This window comes from Thamnophis sirtalis, unplaced genomic scaffold, assembly GCF_051295495.1.
Source record: "Thamnophis sirtalis isolate CommonGarterSnake01/CBP01778 unplaced genomic scaffold, rThaSir2_p1.2 scaffold_6, whole genome shotgun sequence".
Classification (NCBI taxonomy): Eukaryota; Metazoa; Chordata; class Lepidosauria; order Squamata; family Natricidae; genus Thamnophis; species Thamnophis sirtalis.
This window is the reverse complement of record NW_028261386.1, coordinates 68,298,788-68,321,356: the sequence shown is the minus strand read 5'-3', so window position 1 is coordinate 68,321,356 and position 22,569 is coordinate 68,298,788. Positions and strand designations below refer to the sequence as shown.

Sequence of the window (22,569 nt, the reverse complement as noted above, 5' to 3'; positions counted from 1 at the left end):
TTGCTGTTAAACTTTTAATATGCTCTTTAGGCACCTTCAGTTTAAATTCCTTAAGGTAGATGATGTAAAGTATATGTACTATTGTCTCAGTAGTGGCAGTACATGGATGACCTTTCTTGGATTTAGAAAAGAAGCAGGATCTTTTAAATGGAAAACCATAACATCCCAGAATAATGTAATATCACTCCACTTTTGTATTGATACCCTAAAACTGCATGGCTAGTGACGTACATAGTGACTAGGTGTCTTGCTCAGTCTGAACCTAGATGTTATGTACTGTATGTGATTAATTTCATAAATAGCATAATATATCAAAAGTACTGTTAATTCTTTCCCTAGATCCATAAAGAAATATCCTGAACTCATCTCTCTTGATGAGTGATACCATTCCTTCTGATGCAGTTGGTCGAAGAATTCTCTGTAATGGAGAATATGGAACAGTACTTTATGTTGGTAACGTTCCTCCTACAACAGGTAGAAAAAATATTTTTATATCATATGTATTTTGTAAAATAAAAGGGTGACATCATTTAACTGTTTATTTGTTTTGTAATATTTATCAGTTGCTTCAAGACTCTGAGCAGTCACAAGGAGAAAATGGCACTAACAATCAAATTTCACAAGACATAATATAATCAATTTTTAAAAGTCACATTGATGTTCATTAACAATCATATTAGTAGCCAAAAGCTTGTTGAAATGATATGGTTTTGGAAGTTTCCCAGAATGCAGGGGCTTGTAAAGCCAAATGAATGTGTAGAGGCAGCATGTTCCATAGTTTGGGGGCTACTAATAAAATGGTTACTTTGAATTCCTTCTAGAAATTATTATTAATTAAATTTATATAATAGTCCATCTCATCAACAGCACCTTTGGTCAGCGTGCAATAATCAGATGAAAACAACAAATGTTAAAAACGTATATAAAAATCATATTGGTACATATTGCAAAAGCCAAAAATAAACGCTAAGAGAGGATAAAAACAGCCACTTTAACAATGGAGTTATCTAAGCAAGTCTTTCTGCCTGCGAATTATAGGCCTAATAACACAGGCAAGTCTTGATGGCTCTTCAGAATATCAAGAGTTGAACCTGAACTAATATGGGCCCGGGGTGGGGTGGGGTGTTTGATAAGGGAGGCATCATGGGAGAGAAGACATGTCTCTTGAGACTCATCAAATATAGCTCTCTAGTCAATGAAACCCTAAGCATGACTACTGTGTCAGGTCTAATGGGGTGGACTTACATAAGTGGGAAGAGGTAGTCCCTCAGATAGTCCAGTCCTATGCATGAAGTGCTTTAAATGTTAAAACCAGCAGTTTGAATTGAACTCACATGCCAACTGGAAACCAATGCAGCTCATGGATTAGAGGTGTAGCATGCACTGTTCTAGGAAACACACATAACTGCCCGCACTACTGTGTTCTGTACTAGCTGAAGCTTCAAGGGCATCTTCATGTGGAGCACATTGCAATCGTCCAATCTGAAGGTGATCAGGGCATGAGTGACTGCAAGCAGGGCCTGTTCATCCAGGAACAGGTATAGCTGGTGCACAAAACAAAACTGTGCAAAGACCCTTGTAGTTTTATTTGTTACCTGTTCATCAGGCAGGAGTTGTGACTCTAGAAGGGCTCTCAGATTGTGCACTGGGTCTGTCTGGAGTAGTGTGATTCCATCCAAAGATGGTATCTTGGAATCAGTGGACCCCAAAATACAAATATATTTATCTTCCCGGGGTTCAGCTAAAGCCTGTTGTTGCCCACCCAGACCCTCACTGCCTCCAGATGCCAGGATAAGATATTCACAGCATTGCATAACTCACCAGGGATGAAGATATATAATCAGGTTGTAAGCTCTCCCAGCAACGTCTTGTAGAAGTTAAGAGCAGAGAAAGCCCAAACCCTATAACACCCCCCCACATAGTAGAGGTCGAAGGCGTAACCTCTCCTTGATGCTTATAACTCCATCCTTCCCATGCCAGAGGTCCTCTAAACATGAGAACAATGCCACTTCTGTCCCATGCCCAGGTCTGTCTCCTGATTGAAAAGGATCAAAATAATCTGCCTTCTCCAAGGCCCTCTAAATCTGTTTCATGACCACCTTACCTACCAACTTCACCATGAAAGGGAGGTGAGATACTGGACAAAAAGTATCTAGTATAGTAGGATTCTGCAATGCCTTTTGGGGGTGGAGGACAAACCATAACCTGTTTAGGAGATAATGAAACCAAGAAAAATTAACTACTGTCAGAACCCATTCACACAACACTCTTCAGGCCACTGTAACAAGCCAGGAGGGGCCTGGATCTAAAGAACAGGTGGTTGAGCTCATAATCTGATGATTCTATCCATTTCCTCAAGGGTCACAAGTCTGAACCATTCCCAAATTAACCAGGCAAGATTCCTCCCTAGGAATCTCGAGACCTGTAACAAATTTAAGCATCTTAGTATTTAAGCAACTTTATCTGACAGGTACTATGCAAATTCCTCTGCCTGCCCCTGTAAGAGGTTCTCTAAGCTCCCTTGTCCAGGAGGAGCCATGCCACCCAAAACCGAGCTGCAGGTTTGCAATCTCCAGATCCAATAAGGGCAGAGAAATACTGGTGCTTCATCATTCTTACTACAATAACATACATTCTAACCTGTATTCACTTGAGTTCATCCTTTATTGAGCACCCATAATACTCTAGGACATGATCCAGCCATGACAAAGGAGAGACCTCCCAATTTCAGATCACATTGTCACTGCTTCAACAGGAACAACAGATCCAGAGTGTGACCACTATCCCAAGTCAGACTCTGGATGACCTGAGATAGGCCTTGGAAGCCATCTCAGTCTATTCCTATGGAAGGAAGATTAAAGTCCCGCTAAAACATAAATCTGGAGAATTCCATTGCCAACCCAGAAAAAGTCAAGGAACTCAGACAGGGAATTCCCAGATGATTCCCAGCATTCCCAGATGATCCCTAGAGCCCAACTTAATGATCAGGGGTCCACAAGTGGGGACAAGTGGAACAATGTCTCTGAAAACTAAGAGAGTCCCTGGTGACAATCACCACATCCCTCACCCCTGCTGTAGGGTCTTGGTTGATGTCACACTTGAAACTCAGACAAATTTCAGGGAGGGAAACTCCCTCTTCTGGACCCAGCTAGGTCTTGGTAATCGTGTCCTCTCATCCACAGTCAAATCATGGATAAGTGGGGTTATTATAAACTAACACAGCATTTAGTAGTATCAACCAGAGAGTAAGGTCATTGAAGGTCCATTGACAGAGCATTAGGGCTGAGATCAAGAAGCTGGAACTTGGAGCTGTTAACAAAACAATGGATCCATGGTTTCTGATAGTGACCCGCTTATGTCTCCCACCATATTTCTCCATGCCCATCATCATCATAGTACTTGGGGCTGCCTCCATTCCCCAAATAGTAACTCCATCCCATTATCCAAGACGTTTAGATCCCAGGCCTGGGAACCCATCTACTGTCCTTGCCAAGTATCCTTGGGAGGCAAAGCCAGCTACCCCGAGGCACTTACCTCCACCAGGTCTCAGTGCAGGGTACCCAGCAGTCACTTCCTCACAAGCTTGCTGTACATACATCACACAAGCATGCACACACACACAGTTTATGCAAGACACGTTCCCTTGTTGCTTCGACCAGTGGGTAGAGGCTCACTTCCTCCTTCACCTTTGTCAAATCTTCCTCCAGCTCTCACCTAGAGGAAGGAATCAACACTCTCATACCCACTAGTATCCAAGGGCATCCCTCCCCTTCTGCTATTAACTCTCCCCCAAACCTGGGGTCCCTTCAACACCATACTCCATAGAAGCAGCCAGGCAGTTCAACACACACTCACCCCAGGCTGCATGATAGACATTTTCCTCCTCTGGGAAATAGCCTGAGCGGTTGTCCAATCCAAATACGTCCCTGCAGTAGTGGATGCCTCAGGAATAGTCAGACCAGTCTGAGAATGTGAGAAATGCCACGGCCTAATTTTGAAGTTACCCAGTTCCCAAGCATGGCAAATGTGGTTGGCATGGCAGGCACATTTCAAAACAGCAAGTACTTCAGACGTCTCCCAGTTCTCCCACTGAGAAAACCTAGATTGGGCCAGGAAGTCTAATCCAACAGTCTAACCTCCCTGCATGTGAATATCAATCCTACATCCCACATGCACACCGCAAAGAGAAAACAAAGCTCCCCTAAAATCACAAGGACAGAAATTCTGATGCTTCTGTTCTCTCTACCATCTTAACTAGAAGCTGCATAAACTAAATCAGACTTCTTTTTGACATGTTTTACTGCCAGAGGTTTCCTTTCCAACTTTTTCTACTTCGAATTCAGATACAGATGTGTTAGTGTAAACACTTCTTTTGTTTGCTTACAGATTGGTATGTTTGAATTAATAGCTTAAAAATATAGCCGTCACCATAAACTGTTTTTTTTTAATGGCTTGCCCTTGTGCTCTTCAAAGTAGATGCTAGAATTATGAATCACACAACCTCTTAATGCTTTGAAAAAGAACTTTGAGTCTTCATACCATGTTTTTAATGAAAAGAAGTCTTCAATGAATCTGAAAGTGTTTTTCAATTTAATAAACACTATAGAAATGCAGGAATACCACAGCAGATAATAAAGTAATCTGAAGTAAAATAAATGTTAAAGATATTTTCAGTACAGATTGCTCTGAAGGAAGACTCGTTAAAATTTAAAACTGCAATTTAAGACAAGTTGTCTCTACAACATAAAAAAAATATTATACTGTATTTTAAAGCTTAAGTCTTTAACCTGAGTTTATTCTAGGTGATTTAAACTTGATGTGTGGTTTTTGAAAAACCTTTAGGAAAATGCCTTAAGTATGAAAGCCAGCTGGGTGACTTTGGCCCAGTTTTTTTCTCTCCCTCTCTCTCTTCTCTCTCTCTTCTCTTCTCTCTCTCTCTCTCTCTCTCTCTCTCTCTCTCTCTCTCTCTCTCTCTCTCTCTCTCTCTCTCCCTCCCTCCCTCCCTCCCTCCCTCCCTCCCTCCCTCCCTCCCTCCTTCCCAAGATTGTTATGGGGAAAATAGGAAGAGGATGGAATATTAGGTATCTTCACTATGTTGAGCTACTTATAAAAATAATAAAGGTGGCAATAAATACATAAATAAGTAAACAAACAAAGAAAAATGAATATTGGAATGCTAAAATCACAGTTGAAAAGGTTCATTTTGGCAATTCAAGTGTCAGAAAGAAATCTCCTTAAAATGAAACTATTAATTCATCAGCCTTATTGTTACAACCTAAGCATGCTGAAACTTAGTTAAATTTTATGTACTATTAGGAAACTCAGTTCTTCTGTTATTTGTGCAGTTGAATTACTAATTCGGGATGGAACTTGTTGATTCAGAGCATCAGACAAATCCTACAAGAACTTTCTCTGAAGCAGAGAAAGAATATTGCTCTAGAATATTCTTTTTCCAAATGTGGAATATTTGTTTTCCATTGTGAATGTTATGATATATGTTTCATACATTTGGGATAGCATAGCTTTTTAAAAATTAGAAGTAGCCCTTCTGTCAATATAAAAGTAATTTCATAAGGAAGAGGCGGACTATTTTGAGCACAGAGAGAATAGATCAGATCACCTGAGTAGCTATTATGACCTTAAATAGTTTTATTGATGAACCATTTTGAAAGTTGCATTATAAATCATTGATTTTTATAATATTAGGAATTTGGCTTGGAGTTGAATGGGACAACCATGAAAGAGGAAAACATAATGGTAGCCATGAAGGAATACAGTATTTCGAATGCAGGTGAGTTAATTCTAAAACACTATTTCCCTTTTCAACAAATAAATAGCATGTGCAAATTATAAATGAATCAGGCAATAAGATTATTATTTTCCTTTGACTCTTAATAATATTATCTGGTAACCAATAACTTGAATGCATTGTATTTTTGTACCAGTTAGCCTTAGGAATGTAGGTGTTTATTACCTTAACTGAATCTTCTTGGAAATTATCAGCCAACTGCCTGATTTATTTGAATTATTGGGGAATCAAACAATGAATTTAAGTAAAGTCTCTGTAATTTGTTTTTTTATTGCTCCCCATGCCAAATATTTCAAGTTTAATTTTGCTTTCTCCTCTTTTGATGGGGCTTTTAGAGCTTTGAAGATTGTTTTATAAAATAATGCTGAATATCACTCAATCACATGCACAGAATACCCAAAAATATACTATTACTAAGCAATAGATTAATTATACAAATAAGTACATATTTACAAATTCTCCTATTCACAAAAATTTACCGTTTCCCCAAAAATAAGACCACCCTGGATAATAAGCCCAATTAGGCTTTTGAGCGCATGCGCTAAAATAAGCCCTCCCCGAAAATAAGCTCTCCCCCGGAAATATTGCAACATAGAAGCAGCCATTAAGTGACCACACTCGCTGCCTCCTACACATAAAAAGTAATAAGATCTCCCCAAAAATAAGGTTAAGTGCTTATTTTGGGGGTCAAAATAAAATAAGATCCTGTCTTATTTTCGGGAAAACACAGTATTTGTAATCTCAAATCAATATTCATGAAGCCTTCCTGGTACATGTGGAGAATAGAAAAAAATATGAGCTGCCATTTTGTGCACGTCTTCTTTTATATTGATAATCTTGCTGGTTAAAATGACCCTTGAGCCTAATGTTCTGAATGCAAGGAGACTGTGGTGAGCCTTAAGAGAAAGTACGCATGCTAGATAGGCTTTCTTCAAGTATGACTTACATTGTTATTGGCCATGAGTTCAGTATTCATGATTTAGCAATACAATATATCCAGAAAAAGAAGGAGCAAATTTGCCAATCTGTATCTGAAACCACAACAGAAACTACCAAATTAACTTCTGTAATGTGAGGAAAGGATGGAAAGGTAGTTAAATTTGTAGATTCGTGAGATCATGATCAATTAAAAAAACAAACAAATAAAGTAGGGAGCAAAGTTGTGAAGTTTAAATCCAGAGATGTTTACAGCCACATTACGTACTTCAAGGACAATGCTCTTACCCTTCTTGGCTAGTGCTAGCTGGTTTGCACATTTCAAAAGGTGATACAGGTAGTTCTCAACTTACAATCACAACGGAGTCTGGAATTTTGGTCTTAAGTCTTTGATGTCATTAAGAGGGTAACCATATAATGACTCAATTTTACAGTTGCATCATGGCTTTCCAAGACATCGTTGTTAAGTAGTCACATGGGTCATTATGCAGAGTGTGGAGTGCCTCAGAGGTGGGGGAGTCTCTGGGAGTCCCAGTGGAGGCTAAGTGCAAGTTAGAGAAAAGGAAAGAAGCTGTATAGCTGCCCCAGACTGATCCAGCAGTGCAGTGAAAAGGTGTCACACCCAGGAAGCACAAAATTCTTGGGAAAACATAAAACACAGTGGGATAAGAAATCAGTTACCCTGACTGAAGGCTAAAAACCAGAAAGTCTTCCCACAGAGCACAAAGCAATCGCTCTACTAGAAGCTCCAGAGGCTCCAAGCCACAAATTCCCACAAAGTCCTGAATAGTTGGGAAGTTCCAGCTCATCTGCCCCGACCTTCACCATTTTCTTCCTTCCATTAAACTGTCCAGCCTGATCCTTTACAAGGAAGAAGATTGTTGGTATGCGCTTACTCAGAATTCATGATTTCACAGAACATTAGTGCTGTTAATAATATGAATTTATTGTACTAGTGTTTTTGTGTTTAACTACTCTGGCCCAGATTGGAGAATGCAAATATGGCAGCTAAAATAGAACTTTAAAAACATTTATATTCCTCCCAACTTTTTCAAGACTATCAGAAACAAATCAGCCCTGATTTGGTCCATATCTGGAACATCAATTAAAACACATGCATTTTTTATTCAGGAACAGGTCATCTGGAATCATCTGTTTCTCAAACAAGATGTTTTAAAACTGCTTTTAAACAACTGTTGTCACTTTCCCTCCAGGCATCCTACAGGTGGATCCTTTATCCGCCCAAACAAGGCAAATTTTGGAGTAGATTTCCTTTCCGCTGTTAAGGATAAGTATGGAGTGAATGAAAATGAGCACAATCCGGAGAGTGAAACAGGAATGCCATTAGTATTTGGAAGGAAAACTGTAGAAACAGTTGGATTTGATTCCATTAAGAAAAAACAAAAGCAAGTACAGTTCCTCTGAAAATTAGCAGCAGCATGTTGAATGTATTTCTAAACTATTGGAATGTTATTGATGCTACTAACACATTCATATGTTTATATCACATTCCCTATTATAATCCTTGCCCTTGTGCAACCTTTCTACAATTTTGCTGTATTATTTCTTAAATTTACCCTGTAGCTGTTGTTATTTTGTTATATGCATTGTAGAATGTTCTCTCTCAGAAAATACTCTGTTATACTGGTGCTGTGTCTGCAGAACAGTAACATGAAAGACTCATCTGAGAAGGGCTCCTATTGCTCCTACTGCTTTGGCTTGAAATATTGATTTCTTTATCTTAAGTAAAGTAAGGCAATGAAGCTTGGAGGGAAAGCATATTACTGTATTTTTGGACTATGGGATGCACCAGACTATAAGATGCACCTAAATTTGCAGGAGGAAAACAAGAAAAAAATAGTTTTGGGCCTCTGTGTGTCGCGTTTTCATCCTCCCTGGCTCCCAGAAGCACTTTGCAGTGCTCCACACATCCTGTTTTCGCCAAAAACATGCCTGTTTTTTGCCTACAAAGTACAGGGAGAAAACTTGACATGCAGAGGAATTGGGAGCCCAAAAACGGGATGTGCAGAGCACTACAGATTGCTTCTGGGGGCCTTGGAGGGTGAACGCGACACACAGAGGGTTTGGGAGGCCAAAAATGTCCATATTTGGTCTATAAGACGCACCTAAATTTTCACCCACTTTTAGGGGGAGGAAAAGGTGCATCTGATGCTTCGAAGAATACAGTAATTCATTTTCCTTGGGTTTCATTTTCTTTTTGCCTAAATATTTTCTACTTCAACAGCATTTTGCCATGCTTTGCATCACCTTGTCTAGCTTTCTTTTCTGTCTGTCAAAAAAATACCCTGAATGTTCTTCTAATGAGACACTTTTTTGTAGGCAATTGAATACCTTGCGCGACATTTCAGTAGATAGGTGTGCCGTGAGTCTTGCAGGTCAAGAAGAAGAAATCAGAAAATCATGCCCTAGTATCCTTTTTATATTGTCAAACTGTTCATAAAGTATGTGGTCTGAAGCATAGTGTTGATTTCAAGAATTAGATAAGGTTATATAACTACAGGAAACGTCCTTAGACAAAATTAGTAGTCTAAAATAAAAGCCTTTTGAAAAACACTCTAAAATATAGTAGCATCTTCCATGATCACAGCCTGCTGTGCTCTTTAAAACTACTGAAGAGAATTGGGGAAATTTTTGAAGATAATACAGAGGGAAAGTCCATTCTAGTAGCAGTACCCTAAGCAGCATAAAATAGATGACGATGTTTTGGGAAAATATGGTTTTGTCATTTTTGCAATTTCAGCCTTGAAAATCAGGATTATTTTTAATTTTTTTTTCAATTGAAAACAAGATTATTACTTTCATTCAATTTTATATAGATTTATATGATCTTTTAATGTTAAATATTTTCCATCTTATTATTTTCTTGATACATCGAATAGCAATAGCAGTTAGACTTATATACCGCTTCATAGGACTTTCAGCCCTCTCTAAGCGGTTTACAGAGTCAGCATATCGCCCCCACAGTCTGGGTCCTCATTTCACCCACCTCGGAAGGATGGAAGGCTGAGTCAACTTTGAGCTGGTGAAATTAGAACCGCTGAACTGCAAATAACAGTCAGCTGAAGTGGCCTGCAGTACTGCACTCTAACCACTGCGCCACCTCAGCTCTCTAATAGTTTGATTTTATTCCGCATTCCCAGAAATGTATTTTATTTAAAATCAGCTGTTATAAAATTCATTACTTTTACAATTTATTTGCAATGTAATATCAAAAAGTAAAACTTATCTGTCGGAATGTTAGAATGAATGTCTAAACTAAATTCTCTTGAGTTCATCCTGAAGTCCTTTATACAGCTCCTCTGACCAAAAATGCATAGTGTAGTTTCCTTGTCGTTTTGTACATAAGCTGTGCAATAGGGTTTAGATTGTCTTACTCCCTGTTTTAAATCAATCTCTTCTCAGGAAAAAATGGCAAGAATATTGGGCATGTCTGGTGTTGTCATGTGCATGAAATGGCCCAACCTGTAGCTCTAATTACCATGACACCTGTCCCCATATGGTCCCTGGTCAATGAAGTATTGTCTTCTCCCTACCTAAGCTCCAATATTTCTTGAGTCATGGAGTCCTTAAACTAGCATAGTGCAAGGTCATATTTCTTAAACTCAATCTTGAAAAAATTTTCTTAAATATATTTGCTCAGATATTCGGCAGATAAACTTATCAAGAAATCTTCTGTCATCTTGGAAAGAAGTGTTAGCTATTGCCTGCCAAGTTGAAAATTTAGAAACACTTAATATCAGGTATTCACAGATAATTTCAGAATGTGTAGATGAGCTTAGATTTATGTTTTGGGGAATTTTTTTCTTGGACCAAATGAGAAGACAATTTTTGCTGATTCCTCTTTTTCCACTTTGCCCGAAGAAAAGCTGCTCCAGCTTTTCCCTTGGTTAGAGTCTCCTTGAGCAATACAAGGTTCTACAAGGGAATTGTGGAAAAATCACATTTTTCTCTTCTATTCTTCCAGTGATAGTCTCTACTGGATTTCTGCCCTTCTGGAAAATGAAAGAGCCTTTTCATTTGTGAAAGAGAACTCTAAACCCAATCCTTTGTCTGTATCAAACATTGTCAAAGCATTTTAAATGTTTATGTTAATGGTACCAATACTCACTTTACACTGTGGTTCCTGCTAGTTTTTAATATAATCTCAAATTGTTTTTTTAATTCCCTTAAGTGCCATCCTTACATGGTAAAGGATGAAATTCTGAATATATGTGCACCACCAGTATGGGGCTTTTTATTTATTTTAGAAACAAGGCTTGCCTATAATTTGATTCTGGATTTAGGATCTTACACCTTAAACTAATACCATAGAGATAATATGACTTGAAAGTTATATTACATCTCTGAAACCTCAGTGTCTAACTCTGCAGTTGTTGCTAGCATGAAATATGGGAGACCAATGTAAACAAAAATGATAAATGAACAGAAATGTAAAAGAAGACCTAATATACCTTTGTCTTAAATTGCAATAGAAAAATTGATGTGCTATAATTGTTCCATTTTCTAATATATTTTTTCCTCAATTTTGGAATAGTGAAAACAAAATGAAATTTCCATCTGTTCTACCACCTGCTTCACAAACATTTTGTAAACTCAGGATTTTGGCACTTAATCAGACTGGAGTGACATGGACTGAGGTAATACAATTTAGATCTTTGAAAGTTTATGGTTAGTTGTTAGTCATATCATTTGTAATTCTAATAAAACACTCAAAGATATATAAGCCAACATCCTTCCAAAATATGCAATCTTTGCAAAAGTTTATACATTATTTTTTTCTTAGTAAAAAAGCATGTAAGGAATCTGGCTACCATCACAATTTATTCTTCCTATAGCTCCTGTAGGACATTACTTATGAAAACTGAGAGAAAAATATATCCATATTTTGCCTCATCAATTTTATCAATTGTATTGACGCTACGTAAACTTTGCTTAAATTGCATCCTGGAAAAATTAAAAGAACAGTAAATTTTCCAATAAAATAATGTATGGTACTTCTACTAGCTTTGCAGGTCATAATAGCAGATGTTCTTCTTCCCATTATGCAGATATGCACATGAAATTTTTCTCAGTTGTTGAATTGTTTTCCAGCTTTTCTGAGTCAGACATAGAGCTTGTTAAAAGTTTATTTATTTAATATCTGTAGGTGTCCATCTCAAACCAGTGACTCTGATCAGTGAACACCTGGCTTCAAAGATTTCCCATCTTACTCATGAAGTGCTCAGTAACATTTCCTATTCAATTTCCCACCTTTCCAACTCCTGAAACTTCCATTTCAAAATATGGGGAATATCATGAAATGTAGTTTTCCAGATCTTCACTGTTCTCTCACTTATCTGAAGGGGTTTGATTCCAAGTTATCTGCATTTATAGCAATAGCAGTAGACTTATATACCGTATAGAGATACATCTTATCTCTAGTAAGATGGCTCTCCCCATTTTTGAACCCAACATCCCTTCCAAGAATGAAAGGTTTTTTTAAAAAAATATGAAAGTAGATCCCCTAACCATGAAATACATTTCAAGGTAGCTCTAAGTATTATTGAAATAAATGTATAAAGTTGGTATTACTTGATTTTGCCTACAAAGGCAAGTGAAGTTTGCTTTTTGGACTAAATGGTGTTTTCCCGTTAGGTTCTTTTATGTGCTACAGGGTGGCCGGCTCTTGAAGAACTGTACCTTGCTTCCAATAGCATTTCACTTTTAAAAAGGTATGAGAGTAATTATTGATACAGCCATTGTTTTACAGATATGATTCAGGTAGTTGCCATTTACCAGCCAAATTGGGACTGGCAACTCCGTTGTTAAGTGATGCAGTTATAAAGTGAAAGATCACATGAATGGGCCAACTTACAACATCAGTTTGTCAGTTCCAGCTGCAATTATTAAATGACTCACAGTTATCAAGCATGACATCATATGACTGTGATCTGCAACTTTCTGCCTGTTTCCTCATTTTCTTTGCTTGTCAGAGACTGGCTGTGATGGTCATAAATGGCAATCATTTGACTGTAGGTCATTGCAACTCATTAATATGTTTTGTTTTATTAGTAAAGACCGTCTTCTGCCACATACCTCCCAGCGTCCGATAAGATCACACAGGATAGGCCTTCTCCGGGTGCCGTTGACTAGACAGTGTAGCTGCCCCGGCCCTATGGAACGATCTACCCCCAGAAATTCGGACCCTTCCCACTCTCTCGGCCTTCTGAAAGTCTACTAAGACCTGACTATTCCGGCAGACCTGGGGCTGTTGACCTCTTGAATGAGGTCCAGCCCCACTAAGATTGAGTGCATATTGTGTCTTTTTAACTTGCTTTGCCTCTCTATTTTAACTTTTTTTTGGTATTTTTTTAAAAACTGTTTTTTATGTAAGCCGCCCGGAGTCCTTCGGGATTGGGCAGCATATAAATTCATTAAACTTTGAACTTAAACTTTGAACTTGGGTTGGCAAGTGCCCAAATTGCAACCAGATGCCCACAACCCCAAGGACCCATCATACATTTCCTTTTTCATTGTCATAATTTCAAAGAATTGCTGAACAATTAGTTAGTAAGCAAGGACTCTATATTGCATATTTTTGGCATGGCCTGAAAATTTCTAATTATGAATCATACTGATTGATGTGACTGTAAGCATTAGACTTTTATGTTTATAGATACAATCCTGTGTGTGTGTGTGTGTGTGTGTGTGTGTGTGTGTGTGTGTTTGTGTATATTGTTTTTATATATAAAAACATCTTGCAGAGAATATTTGCCATCTTTAAAACATTATTACAAACGTGTTGACTATCCATTAATTAATATGTAAATTAAGGATGGTTTGCTGACATTCAAGATTCAATATCATTTCATTATGATATGCCCATCTTCCATCCTGATTTGAGAAAAGCCACAAACCAAGATCAGAAGCAGGAAATTGCCTTTGAGTAGAGTAGGGAAAGTAAATGGTGACAAAAGGAATGTGTAGTTCAGAGTAGGTCCACTGCTTTATCTGTCCACCTTCCTGTTAAACTGTAGGCTGTGTGATAACTGCTCTTCCAGGTATACTAGAGACTGTAAAAACTATTGTATATATATAGAATCAAGCACATCTAATCATTTAAATTCTTGATTTATCTTCAAATACATCAGTGAGGTTTTATTAGTAAAAATTGTATAACACTTTCAGTTTTGTTTTCCTTTAATGTTTAGTATTTTTCACTTATAATTACTGTTTGGTTTTGTATTTGATTTTCTCCTGGTGCTCTGTTTATATTAGTAAAGAAGAAAAGAATTGTCAAGATAACTGAAATTAATGGATGAAAAAGCTTTTATTTAAATGAAAATTATATTCCACTTATTTAGAGTGTATAAATTGTTTGGAGTAGTCAACCACAATCCATTTTCAAAATTGCATGAAATAATTACATAGAAGGGATAAATAAAACAAGCAAACATGCACACTATCTAAACCATTATTTCAGATTAAATTTACAATTCCTGAGACCCAACAACCAGCAGGCCTTGTTTTTCTCTCCCAACTAAGCTTCCACTATGGGAATACAGGAAGGTCATCTTATCAGATGTTAGCCAAAACAAAGCTTGTACGGCAATATCTAAACAAGAAATTTTGTTTTATTTAAGTACAATGACAATAAAGATTATACTTATAATCAAAATTAAAAAGTAATCAAGGCGGAAAATGATTTCTATATGATATAAGGTAGCAAACAGATAAAATAAGAATGGAACTGTATTTTCTAATTTTTTATTGTAAAGTTGTAATATTTTAAATAAGGAGTTTTCCTTGCAGACCTATTGATGTCCTCCAGAATCTGAAATGGCTAGATCTTTCTAACAATCAGTTAACTGATGAAAATCAACTTTATCTCATTGCGGATCTTCCCAGGTAACTGTTGTACAGCACTACTGTTAATCTCAATGTCAACGTAACTTTGTTGGTATTATCCAGCAAAATACATTTTTTCTGCAGAGCGGAATATGATCCTGATGGCTGTTTTCCTAATCTCTTACTCATGATATATTACATACTGTACCTCTTTATTGAACCAAGCCTGTATAGTGGTGCAGCTGGTGTTTTAGTTCTGCCAAACTATTTTCATCAGAACTCCAAAAATTGCTACCTTTTGCTGTACTTAATTAGGAATACTCAAATAACAGTGCATGCAGACTATGATGACATATTTGCCTTAAATTTAGTTTCTGCTTTTTTTAAAAAAACTTTTTTTTCTTTTATTCTATTTTACTTGATTTATTTTTCATTTCATTATACCATTACAATAAAGGATCTTAATTACAACATGTATCTTGCATTCTGATTTGACAAAATGCTAATTTCAGATTTACTACCATTTATTGGATATGAAATCCAGATTATTGGCTTTATTTTAATGGTTTGTCTTTTAAATTTCAGGTTAGAAAGATTAATACTTTCAAACAATGGAATTTATTCTATGCACTTTCCTGATGCAGCATTTGGTATGTAAATTAAATGCTGTTATATATGCTAGTAATTTAATTTTTCACTATTATTTCACTAATTTATTCTTCTCTTTTACAGGTAACAAGACTAGAATGTTTCCTTCATTAACTCATCTGATATTAAAAGACAATAAAATAGCAAAAGTAAGATGCTGTGTCGTGAATTGGGTTCTGAATTCAATTCTTTTCACTTACTACAGTTTTTACCTTTTCAAATGTCAATCATTTGTAAAAATGCGCAGTAAGGTAGCATAATTTCATGTCAGACTATTTGAGTTTTATATTTGTCTGGCAATTAGTATACAAAGATATAACAATTGCTATATCCACCATGTAACCTGCTATTATTCCCTAAGTCAACTGAAGTGAATGGGAAATTACTGACTAATATAAGCATTGCCAGGCCAAAATTGTAATAGATTTCAGTTTTAAATATAATCAAAATATTTAACACATTTTGGTTTTTTTATTTGTGTTGTGAAGTTTTTTTTTTATTTCTAATTTTATTATAATACGCAAGTACTATGCTATTTTAATAAATGGGTAAGATTGATATCTCTAAATCATTGCACTAAGGAGGTTTGGCTTAACTTTATGTAAGCAGTAGCAAAATGTATTTTGGTTTCAGACTCGGTGTTTTCTTATTCTCTGTGTTTCAGTGGTCTGTTATCAATGAACTTGACAAGCTACAAAAACTTGAATCATTTGACTGTCGTAATAATCCTTTGATGGATTCAGAGAACAATGCAAGGACTTTAGAACAACTTATTATTGCCAAAATAGGCCAATTAAAGTTTTTGAACAACTCACAGGTATATTTTTGTTTTCCATTAGCAATATTAAAAAAGCATATATAGTAGTGTTTTTTAAAAACTGGCAACTAGTCATGGATTCTACAAATTGGTTGGTGCATTAAGAATACTCAACAATAATACATGAATGTGTGACTTTCCCTTCCTCAATTAAAACTATTGGATGCATTCTGACAGGGTATTTCCTGTCAAATAGAATAGGGTGCAATCTGACAATGATTATATTGACTGCACTACTGCACTATGTTTGCAGAAGTCAGCCTGGCATACCAAAGATGAATAGTTGCCAGAACTCATTTCCAAGGCTACGGTTCTCCTTTAGCGGTGGCAATACAAATGCTGCTCAAGATTATCTAACTGCTTCAACCTATTTGAATCACTGTATGGCCCTTAGGATTAGGATAGAGTTCCTGCAGATACCATTGTGGTGAACACAAGGGCCTTTAGAGGAAAGCCTTTATATTTGGATCCTGGAGAGGACAGAGGGGGAGAGATTACCCTCTCGTCCCATTTGCTCACAACTCTTTAAGAGATTCTGGCCCACAGTTTAAGAAATCTTCCTTTAGGGAATAACAATGACAAATATTAAATGATATATACATGGGTATGGCTATTCAGATGTCATATAATACACTCTTGTTTTGCCCCAGATTTTTCCTGAAGAAAGGAGGGGAGCAGAACTTGATTATAGAAAAAAATTTGGAATTCATTGGTTAAAGGCTGGAGGTAATCAAGATCCAAAGAAAAATAAACCAAGTGAGGAATTCCTTGCTGCTCATCCAAGATTTCAACTACTCTGTGACCGTAAGTATAGCAGGAAGTTTTGTTTCTCCAACATTGGTGGAGACAGTGGTCATGCATGGGTTAACTCAGTCAGTAACCAATAGAACTGAGTCTACCAAAGTGATGTCATCAGCTCAGAGGAGTATCCTCCCGCTTTTTTAGACTCAGTTCGATCCGAACTGGCTGTGCTAACTGCATTCTCCTCAACTTTAGTAGATATTTTAATTACACTTAATTGGATATTTTTCTAAATTTCATCTAAATTACATTCAAATTGGAAGGAATCAGGGGATAGCTCCTCAAAGCTAAGTCTCTCAAATAGACCTGGGCTTTTTGGAGAGACTCACCAGGGCTCCTTCGAGGCTTCTGCCTCTTGAGCTTACCAGCAATTCAGAGGCTCACCTGTAAGCAGTGCCTTTCAGCAACAGCCGTTGGAGGTCCCACTCTGCGCTGCTGCCTCTGCTGGCCTCCAGGCCTCTCCCTCGTGCTGCAGCTACTCCAAACGCCACCAAGGCCACCAAACAGCCGCTAAAGACCGGTAGCAGCCGATAAAAAGCCGCCAGCAGCCGCCACCGCCAGGAAGTGCCGCCGCCGCCCCTTAGTGCTCCTGCCTCACCGGACTGCCGCTGCTGCTGCTCTCGGCCTCCGCAGCCTTTCCGCAGGGCCCTCGATGCCCTCACTTGTTCTGCAGCCTCGGCTACCTCGTGGCGCCCAGCCCATAGGCTCTGTAGCCTCGGCCATTTTGTTCTGGTGCGAAGATCTCTGGTGGCCATTTTGGAACCGTTCAACGAGTCATGAGTACAGACGATGGCCTCATCTCCTGCTCTTGAGTCACAAATGCTTCTACCCACCAACAAGACCCCTTCTTCTGGGATCCGCAAATGCAAAATGGCCCCAGAAGCATTCCCCATGGAGCCATCTCCCAAGGCCCCCAGGGAGTCACATAGGGGTGCAGCTAAGCCACAGGCAAAGGAGAGTGCCACTCAGGCCCCTTTCAGCAAGGTCAAAACTAACCACACTGAATCCCATCTATTTCAGTCCCAAAGGCCTTCTCAGACTAGTCCTCCTCCTGACTTATCATCTGATTCAGAGGATGACCTCTCCCCTCCTGCATCCATCATTCAGCCTGAGGAGGCCAGGGGCCCAGGCGACTTCACCTGCAGTGGGGATGAATCTGAGGGTGGCAGGAGCATCACTCCGGATGAGGAGCCCCTCTGCCAGGAGGAAATTTCCCCTCTCCCTGTCACAACCGCCGCTCTTACTCACCTGGTATGGCAGACATGATTTCTGAGGCCATTGAATGTGGCGTAGCAGCTGCCCTTAAACATAGGTCTTCTAACCACTCTACCCCACGCAGGTCTGCTTCTTCCTCTGGTTCCAGACACGGGGATAGTGATCTCTCGGCTTCGTCATCACATGAGCTCCCTGGCACATCCAGTCATCCTTCGGTTTTTGGCGAAGAGGAACGTCCAGCAAGAGATTCAGATCTCTCAAAAGACGAGGGTCTTCCCCCTGACCCACCTGCATTTGTCAGTTTATTCAAACCTGCTGTTTTTCATTCTTTCCTCTTTAAGACCAAGAGAATCGCTGGCATCCCTTCTCCTAAAGCACCTCAAGGAACGGAAGCGGACAAGGCGGACACTACTGACCCCCTCTTCATCCAGCCTAAGGTCGAAAAGGAGGTGATTCCGTCTCCCAGACTCTTCATAGATGTGGTCCAGAACCAATGGGCATCACCAGGTACAGGTCCCCTCGCCAATACCTTGGACAAGCGCCTGTATAATGTGAGACCAGAACTCACCAAGGCTTTAGAGGTACCTTCTATCGACTTACCTATAATTGGCCTTTCTTCTCCCAATGTGGCCTCAGCAGCTCCTGAGGAGGCTCTTTGCCCCGAAGACAAGAGAATAGAACAAACTCTGGTCAAGAGTCACCAGACCTCGGCTTATGCTGTTAGGGCGGGTACCTCTGCTTCTTTCTTTAGTCGCTCTGCTCTCTTATGGCTGAGGCAACTCCAGGGAAGGCTTCTGGCTAGGGATTCTAGGGTTCGCAGGGATATTAACAAAATAAAGGCGGCCCTAGAATACACTGCAGATGCTTCCTTGGATGCGGCCCGTTTTGCATCCAAAGCCATAGCATCCTCCATCTCCACCCATCGCCTGCTTTGGCTAAAGCAGTGGCAGGCAGAAGCCTGGGCCAAGTGGAGGCTTGCCTCCTCTCCCTATTCTTCATCTCTTCACTTTGGGGCCCCATTGGATCCTCTATTGGTAGAGTCCAAGGATAAGCGGAAGGTCTTGCAGCCGGCCACTAAGAAACAAGAGAGCCGCAGTCAATCCTTTTATTGCAGGCAGCCCTTTAGGGTCAGGACGGGGGTCCCTCCAGCTCCCTCCACAACATCAGGCTCCCCTCAGACAGGGCCCCTCTTTTTCTAACAGATCAGGCAGAAACAGCCAGAGATTCCAGGCCAGAAAGTCATTCAGGGACAATACCAACCGATCTTACAAGAGGCAAAAGTAACTGCCTGGAGGATCTCCCCATAGTGGGACATCTGTCGACCTTCGCAGATCATTGGGACAACATCACCAATGACGCGTGGGTCAGGTCCACGATCAGATTCGGCCTTCTCTTGGATTTGTGCTCCAGCCCTCCGAACCACTTTGTCCCGTGTCCCATATCCAGGGACCCTCATAAGAGACTCCTAGTGGAGCAGGCCATCCATCATCTGCTCCTCACATGGGCCATTCAACCTGTGCCTCCAGGCCAGGTGGGACAGGGGTTCTACTCTCATCTCTTTATCGTGCCGAAGTCTTCCGGGGGCTGGAGAGCGATCCTCGATCTCAAATTCTTAAATTGATTCATCAGGTACAGGAGGTTCAAAATGCACACTCTCCTGTCAATTCTAGAGAGTGTACGCAAACACCATCTCCTAACATCAGTGGACCTCACGGAGGTTTACCTCCATGTACCCATTTTCAAACAACACAGATGGTTCCTCCAATTTGTCTATGCGGCCTGTCACTTTCAGTATCGGGCCCTTCCCTTCGGGTTATCATCAGCCCCAAGGGTCTTCACCAAGCTCCTGTCAGTCGTAGCAGTTCACTTACGTGCCAGACCCATTCGGATCTTTTGCTACCTGGACGACATCCTCCTTTTTTCCAGGTCACGCACCCAGGCCCTGCGGGATCTGCAAGACACCTTGCAGGTACTTTAGGAGGTGGGATTCTCCATCAATCAGGAGAAAAACCACCTTGTTCCCACCTCTCGTCTAGTACACTTGGGGGCCCTCATCAACTCTGCTCAGAGGAAGGTCTTTCTGTCTCGGGAACGACAGGTCAGCCTTAGGGAATTAGCCTTTGAGGTACGGAGGAAACAGCAGGCACCTCTTCTTCAGCTGTCTCAACTGCTGGGGAAAATGGTCTCTTGCTTCTCCATCGCCCTTTAGGAGCGGCTTCACAGCCACTGCCTCCAGTGGTTTCTCCTGCCATTCCAAAAGACCAACAGCAGCTGTTCCCTAGCAACAGTCAGGTTGACTCCAGAGGCCCTTCACTCTCTGGACTGGTGGATCTCCCCGACCATCTCTCAGTGGTCCCTATTCAGGAAATCTCCTCACCTCATAGTTACGACTGATGCGAGTTTGATGGGTTGGGGCGCTCACCTGGAGGATCAGATACTTCAGGATCTCTGGTTAGACTCCGACCTTTCCCACAGTATGAATTGGATAGGGTTGAGGGCCATGTATCTAGCTCTCCTTCAGTTCCAATCTTCAGTTCGCAACACACATGTGCTAATTCGGACAGACAACACAACAGCCAAGGGGCATGTCAACCGCCATGGGGGGGACGAGAGCGGTTTCCCTCATGGAGTCTGCCTTTCACCTAGGGATCTGGGCGGAAGCCAACCTTCTCTCTCTCCATGCCAAACACATCTCGGGCTCCAACAACACCAAAACAGACTGGTTGAGCCGCACAACAATCGACCTTGCGGAGTGGACCCTCAACCGTTACATCTTCAAACAGCTGTCGACCAGTACGGGACCCCGGTCCTAGATTTCTTCACAACGGCATCCAACAATCAGCTGCCCAGGTATCTCTCACTACACAACACCAGGCGCAAGGCGAGCCACCTCTCATCTCCATCCAACATCATGGCGCATTGCACATGCAGCGTGGTTGTGTCAGCAGCGTGGACAAGGCAGGCCTCAGTGGAAGAGATCTGCAAGGCGGCCAACTGGGAGACCCCAATTCCTTTATCTGCCATTATAAGGTGGACAGATACGCGTCGGCAGATGCGGCGTTCGGATGGAGGGTGCTTCAACAAGTTCTTCCCTCTTCAAGCTCCTAGCCCAGTCTCATTCCCACCCGGGGACACGCCCAGCTTTGGTATGTCCCATGCATGACTGCTGTCTCCACCAACATTGGAGAATGGGGCGTTGGTTCTTACCTGATATGCCCCTTCTCGAGGCAAGTGGAGACAGCGGTCATCCCCACTCTTGGTTCCTGGCCTAGTTGTGGAGGGAGTTCTGGAACTAGGTTAGTGTTTCGGAGGATTGAAAGCAGTCGACTAACACACAGCAGTCTACTTATCTCCTTCGTCCCAAAAGCGGAAGGACACTCCTCTGAGGCGATGACATCACTTTGGTAGACTCAGTTCTATTGGTTACTGACTGAGTTAACCCATGCATGACCGCTGTCTCCACCTGCCTCGAGGAGGGGCGTATCAGGTAAGAACCAACGCCCCATTCTCTCCTCTGGCATCTTCTCTCTACGTTTCCAGCTGTCTGCCTGCCTGCCTGCCTTAATTCTGTTTCTTTGACATATGAATAGGAAGAATGAAATTTTGCATGCTTGCCACATTGAGTGAACTGCTTCGCTGTGGTTCTCACTAATCTTACTGTCTTTCTCTAGCTTAAAAATTCTTGGATTAGCCAACCTGCTCCCTCCAAGCTACTTGCTATCTTAATTTTCTTAGTTTGAACATCAGCCACTAAAGTGTGTTGTGGAATGCTATAGTGAATATTGATTCTTGTGTAGCTGTCATTCCCATATTTACTTGCTTCATTTGAGACCCCTGGATTGCAGATCTTCTAGATATCTGTCATAAAATTAAGTTCCAAAGGCAGCCATTCTAAGTTCTAAGTTTACATTCGCATTCTGAAAGGAACGACAGGCAGAGTTTTCTCTTCAATCTTAACACTTTCACTTCCGACAGTAAAGTATTTTGCCAAGAAGTAAATGTATCCAAAAATGGATTTTTGTTTCAGTTTAATAATATGAATTGTATCTGATGGGAGAGAACATGATAATTAAAAACATTAGAGAAGAATGAGAAGAATTGAATAGATGATTTGTATTTCCCTTCATAAAGAACCTCAGATACTAGTCCCCAAATTTAAAAGATGGTAATAGGCACTCATCAGAATTGATTTTTTTGCACTCATGTCAGAAACACCGAGATGCTTCCAAGTTGAAAGAATTAACGTGACATCACCGTGGACCAGGAGATGCTTAGTTGGGGACTCTTTTCATGTTCCTGGCAGGAGCTGGAGCAAATGATGAGAACTCATTTCGCCTCACGGCAGCATTCAGGACTTGAACATGGGCTTGCTAACTTCCAACCCAGCATCCTAACTGTGAGAGCCACCATGCTCCTATCAGAATTGATAACAAAAGATATTGTTACTGGACGTTTGAATTTTTTTTTTAAAAAAAAAGATCATTGATCCAGATGG

At 40.3% G+C, this 22,569-nt stretch overlaps 1 protein-coding gene across 2 annotated transcripts in view; it reads left to right on the top strand.

Annotated features, from left to right (window-relative positions):
• The window catches only part of TBCE (tubulin folding cofactor E), a 32,798-nt gene that overhangs the window by 1,037 nt on the left and 9,192 nt on the right, over positions 1-22,569 (top strand). For both annotated transcript variants that reach the window (XM_087718071.1, XM_014052624.2), the window contains exons 2-13: positions 340-474; positions 5,707-5,791; positions 7,960-8,151; positions 9,086-9,174; positions 10,407-10,506; positions 11,301-11,403; positions 12,401-12,477; positions 14,558-14,653; positions 15,179-15,243; positions 15,326-15,390; positions 15,906-16,058; positions 16,709-16,862. In XM_087718071.1, the coding sequence (XP_087574197.1) occupies positions 375-474; positions 5,707-5,791; positions 7,960-8,151; positions 9,086-9,174; positions 10,407-10,506; positions 11,301-11,403; positions 12,401-12,477; positions 14,558-14,653; positions 15,179-15,243; positions 15,326-15,390; positions 15,906-16,058; positions 16,709-16,862 (1,279 nt within the window). In that variant the 5' untranslated portion in view covers positions 340-374. The remainder of the gene's footprint in view (positions 1-339; positions 475-5,706; positions 5,792-7,959; positions 8,152-9,085; positions 9,175-10,406; positions 10,507-11,300; positions 11,404-12,400; positions 12,478-14,557; positions 14,654-15,178; positions 15,244-15,325; positions 15,391-15,905; positions 16,059-16,708; positions 16,863-22,569) is intronic.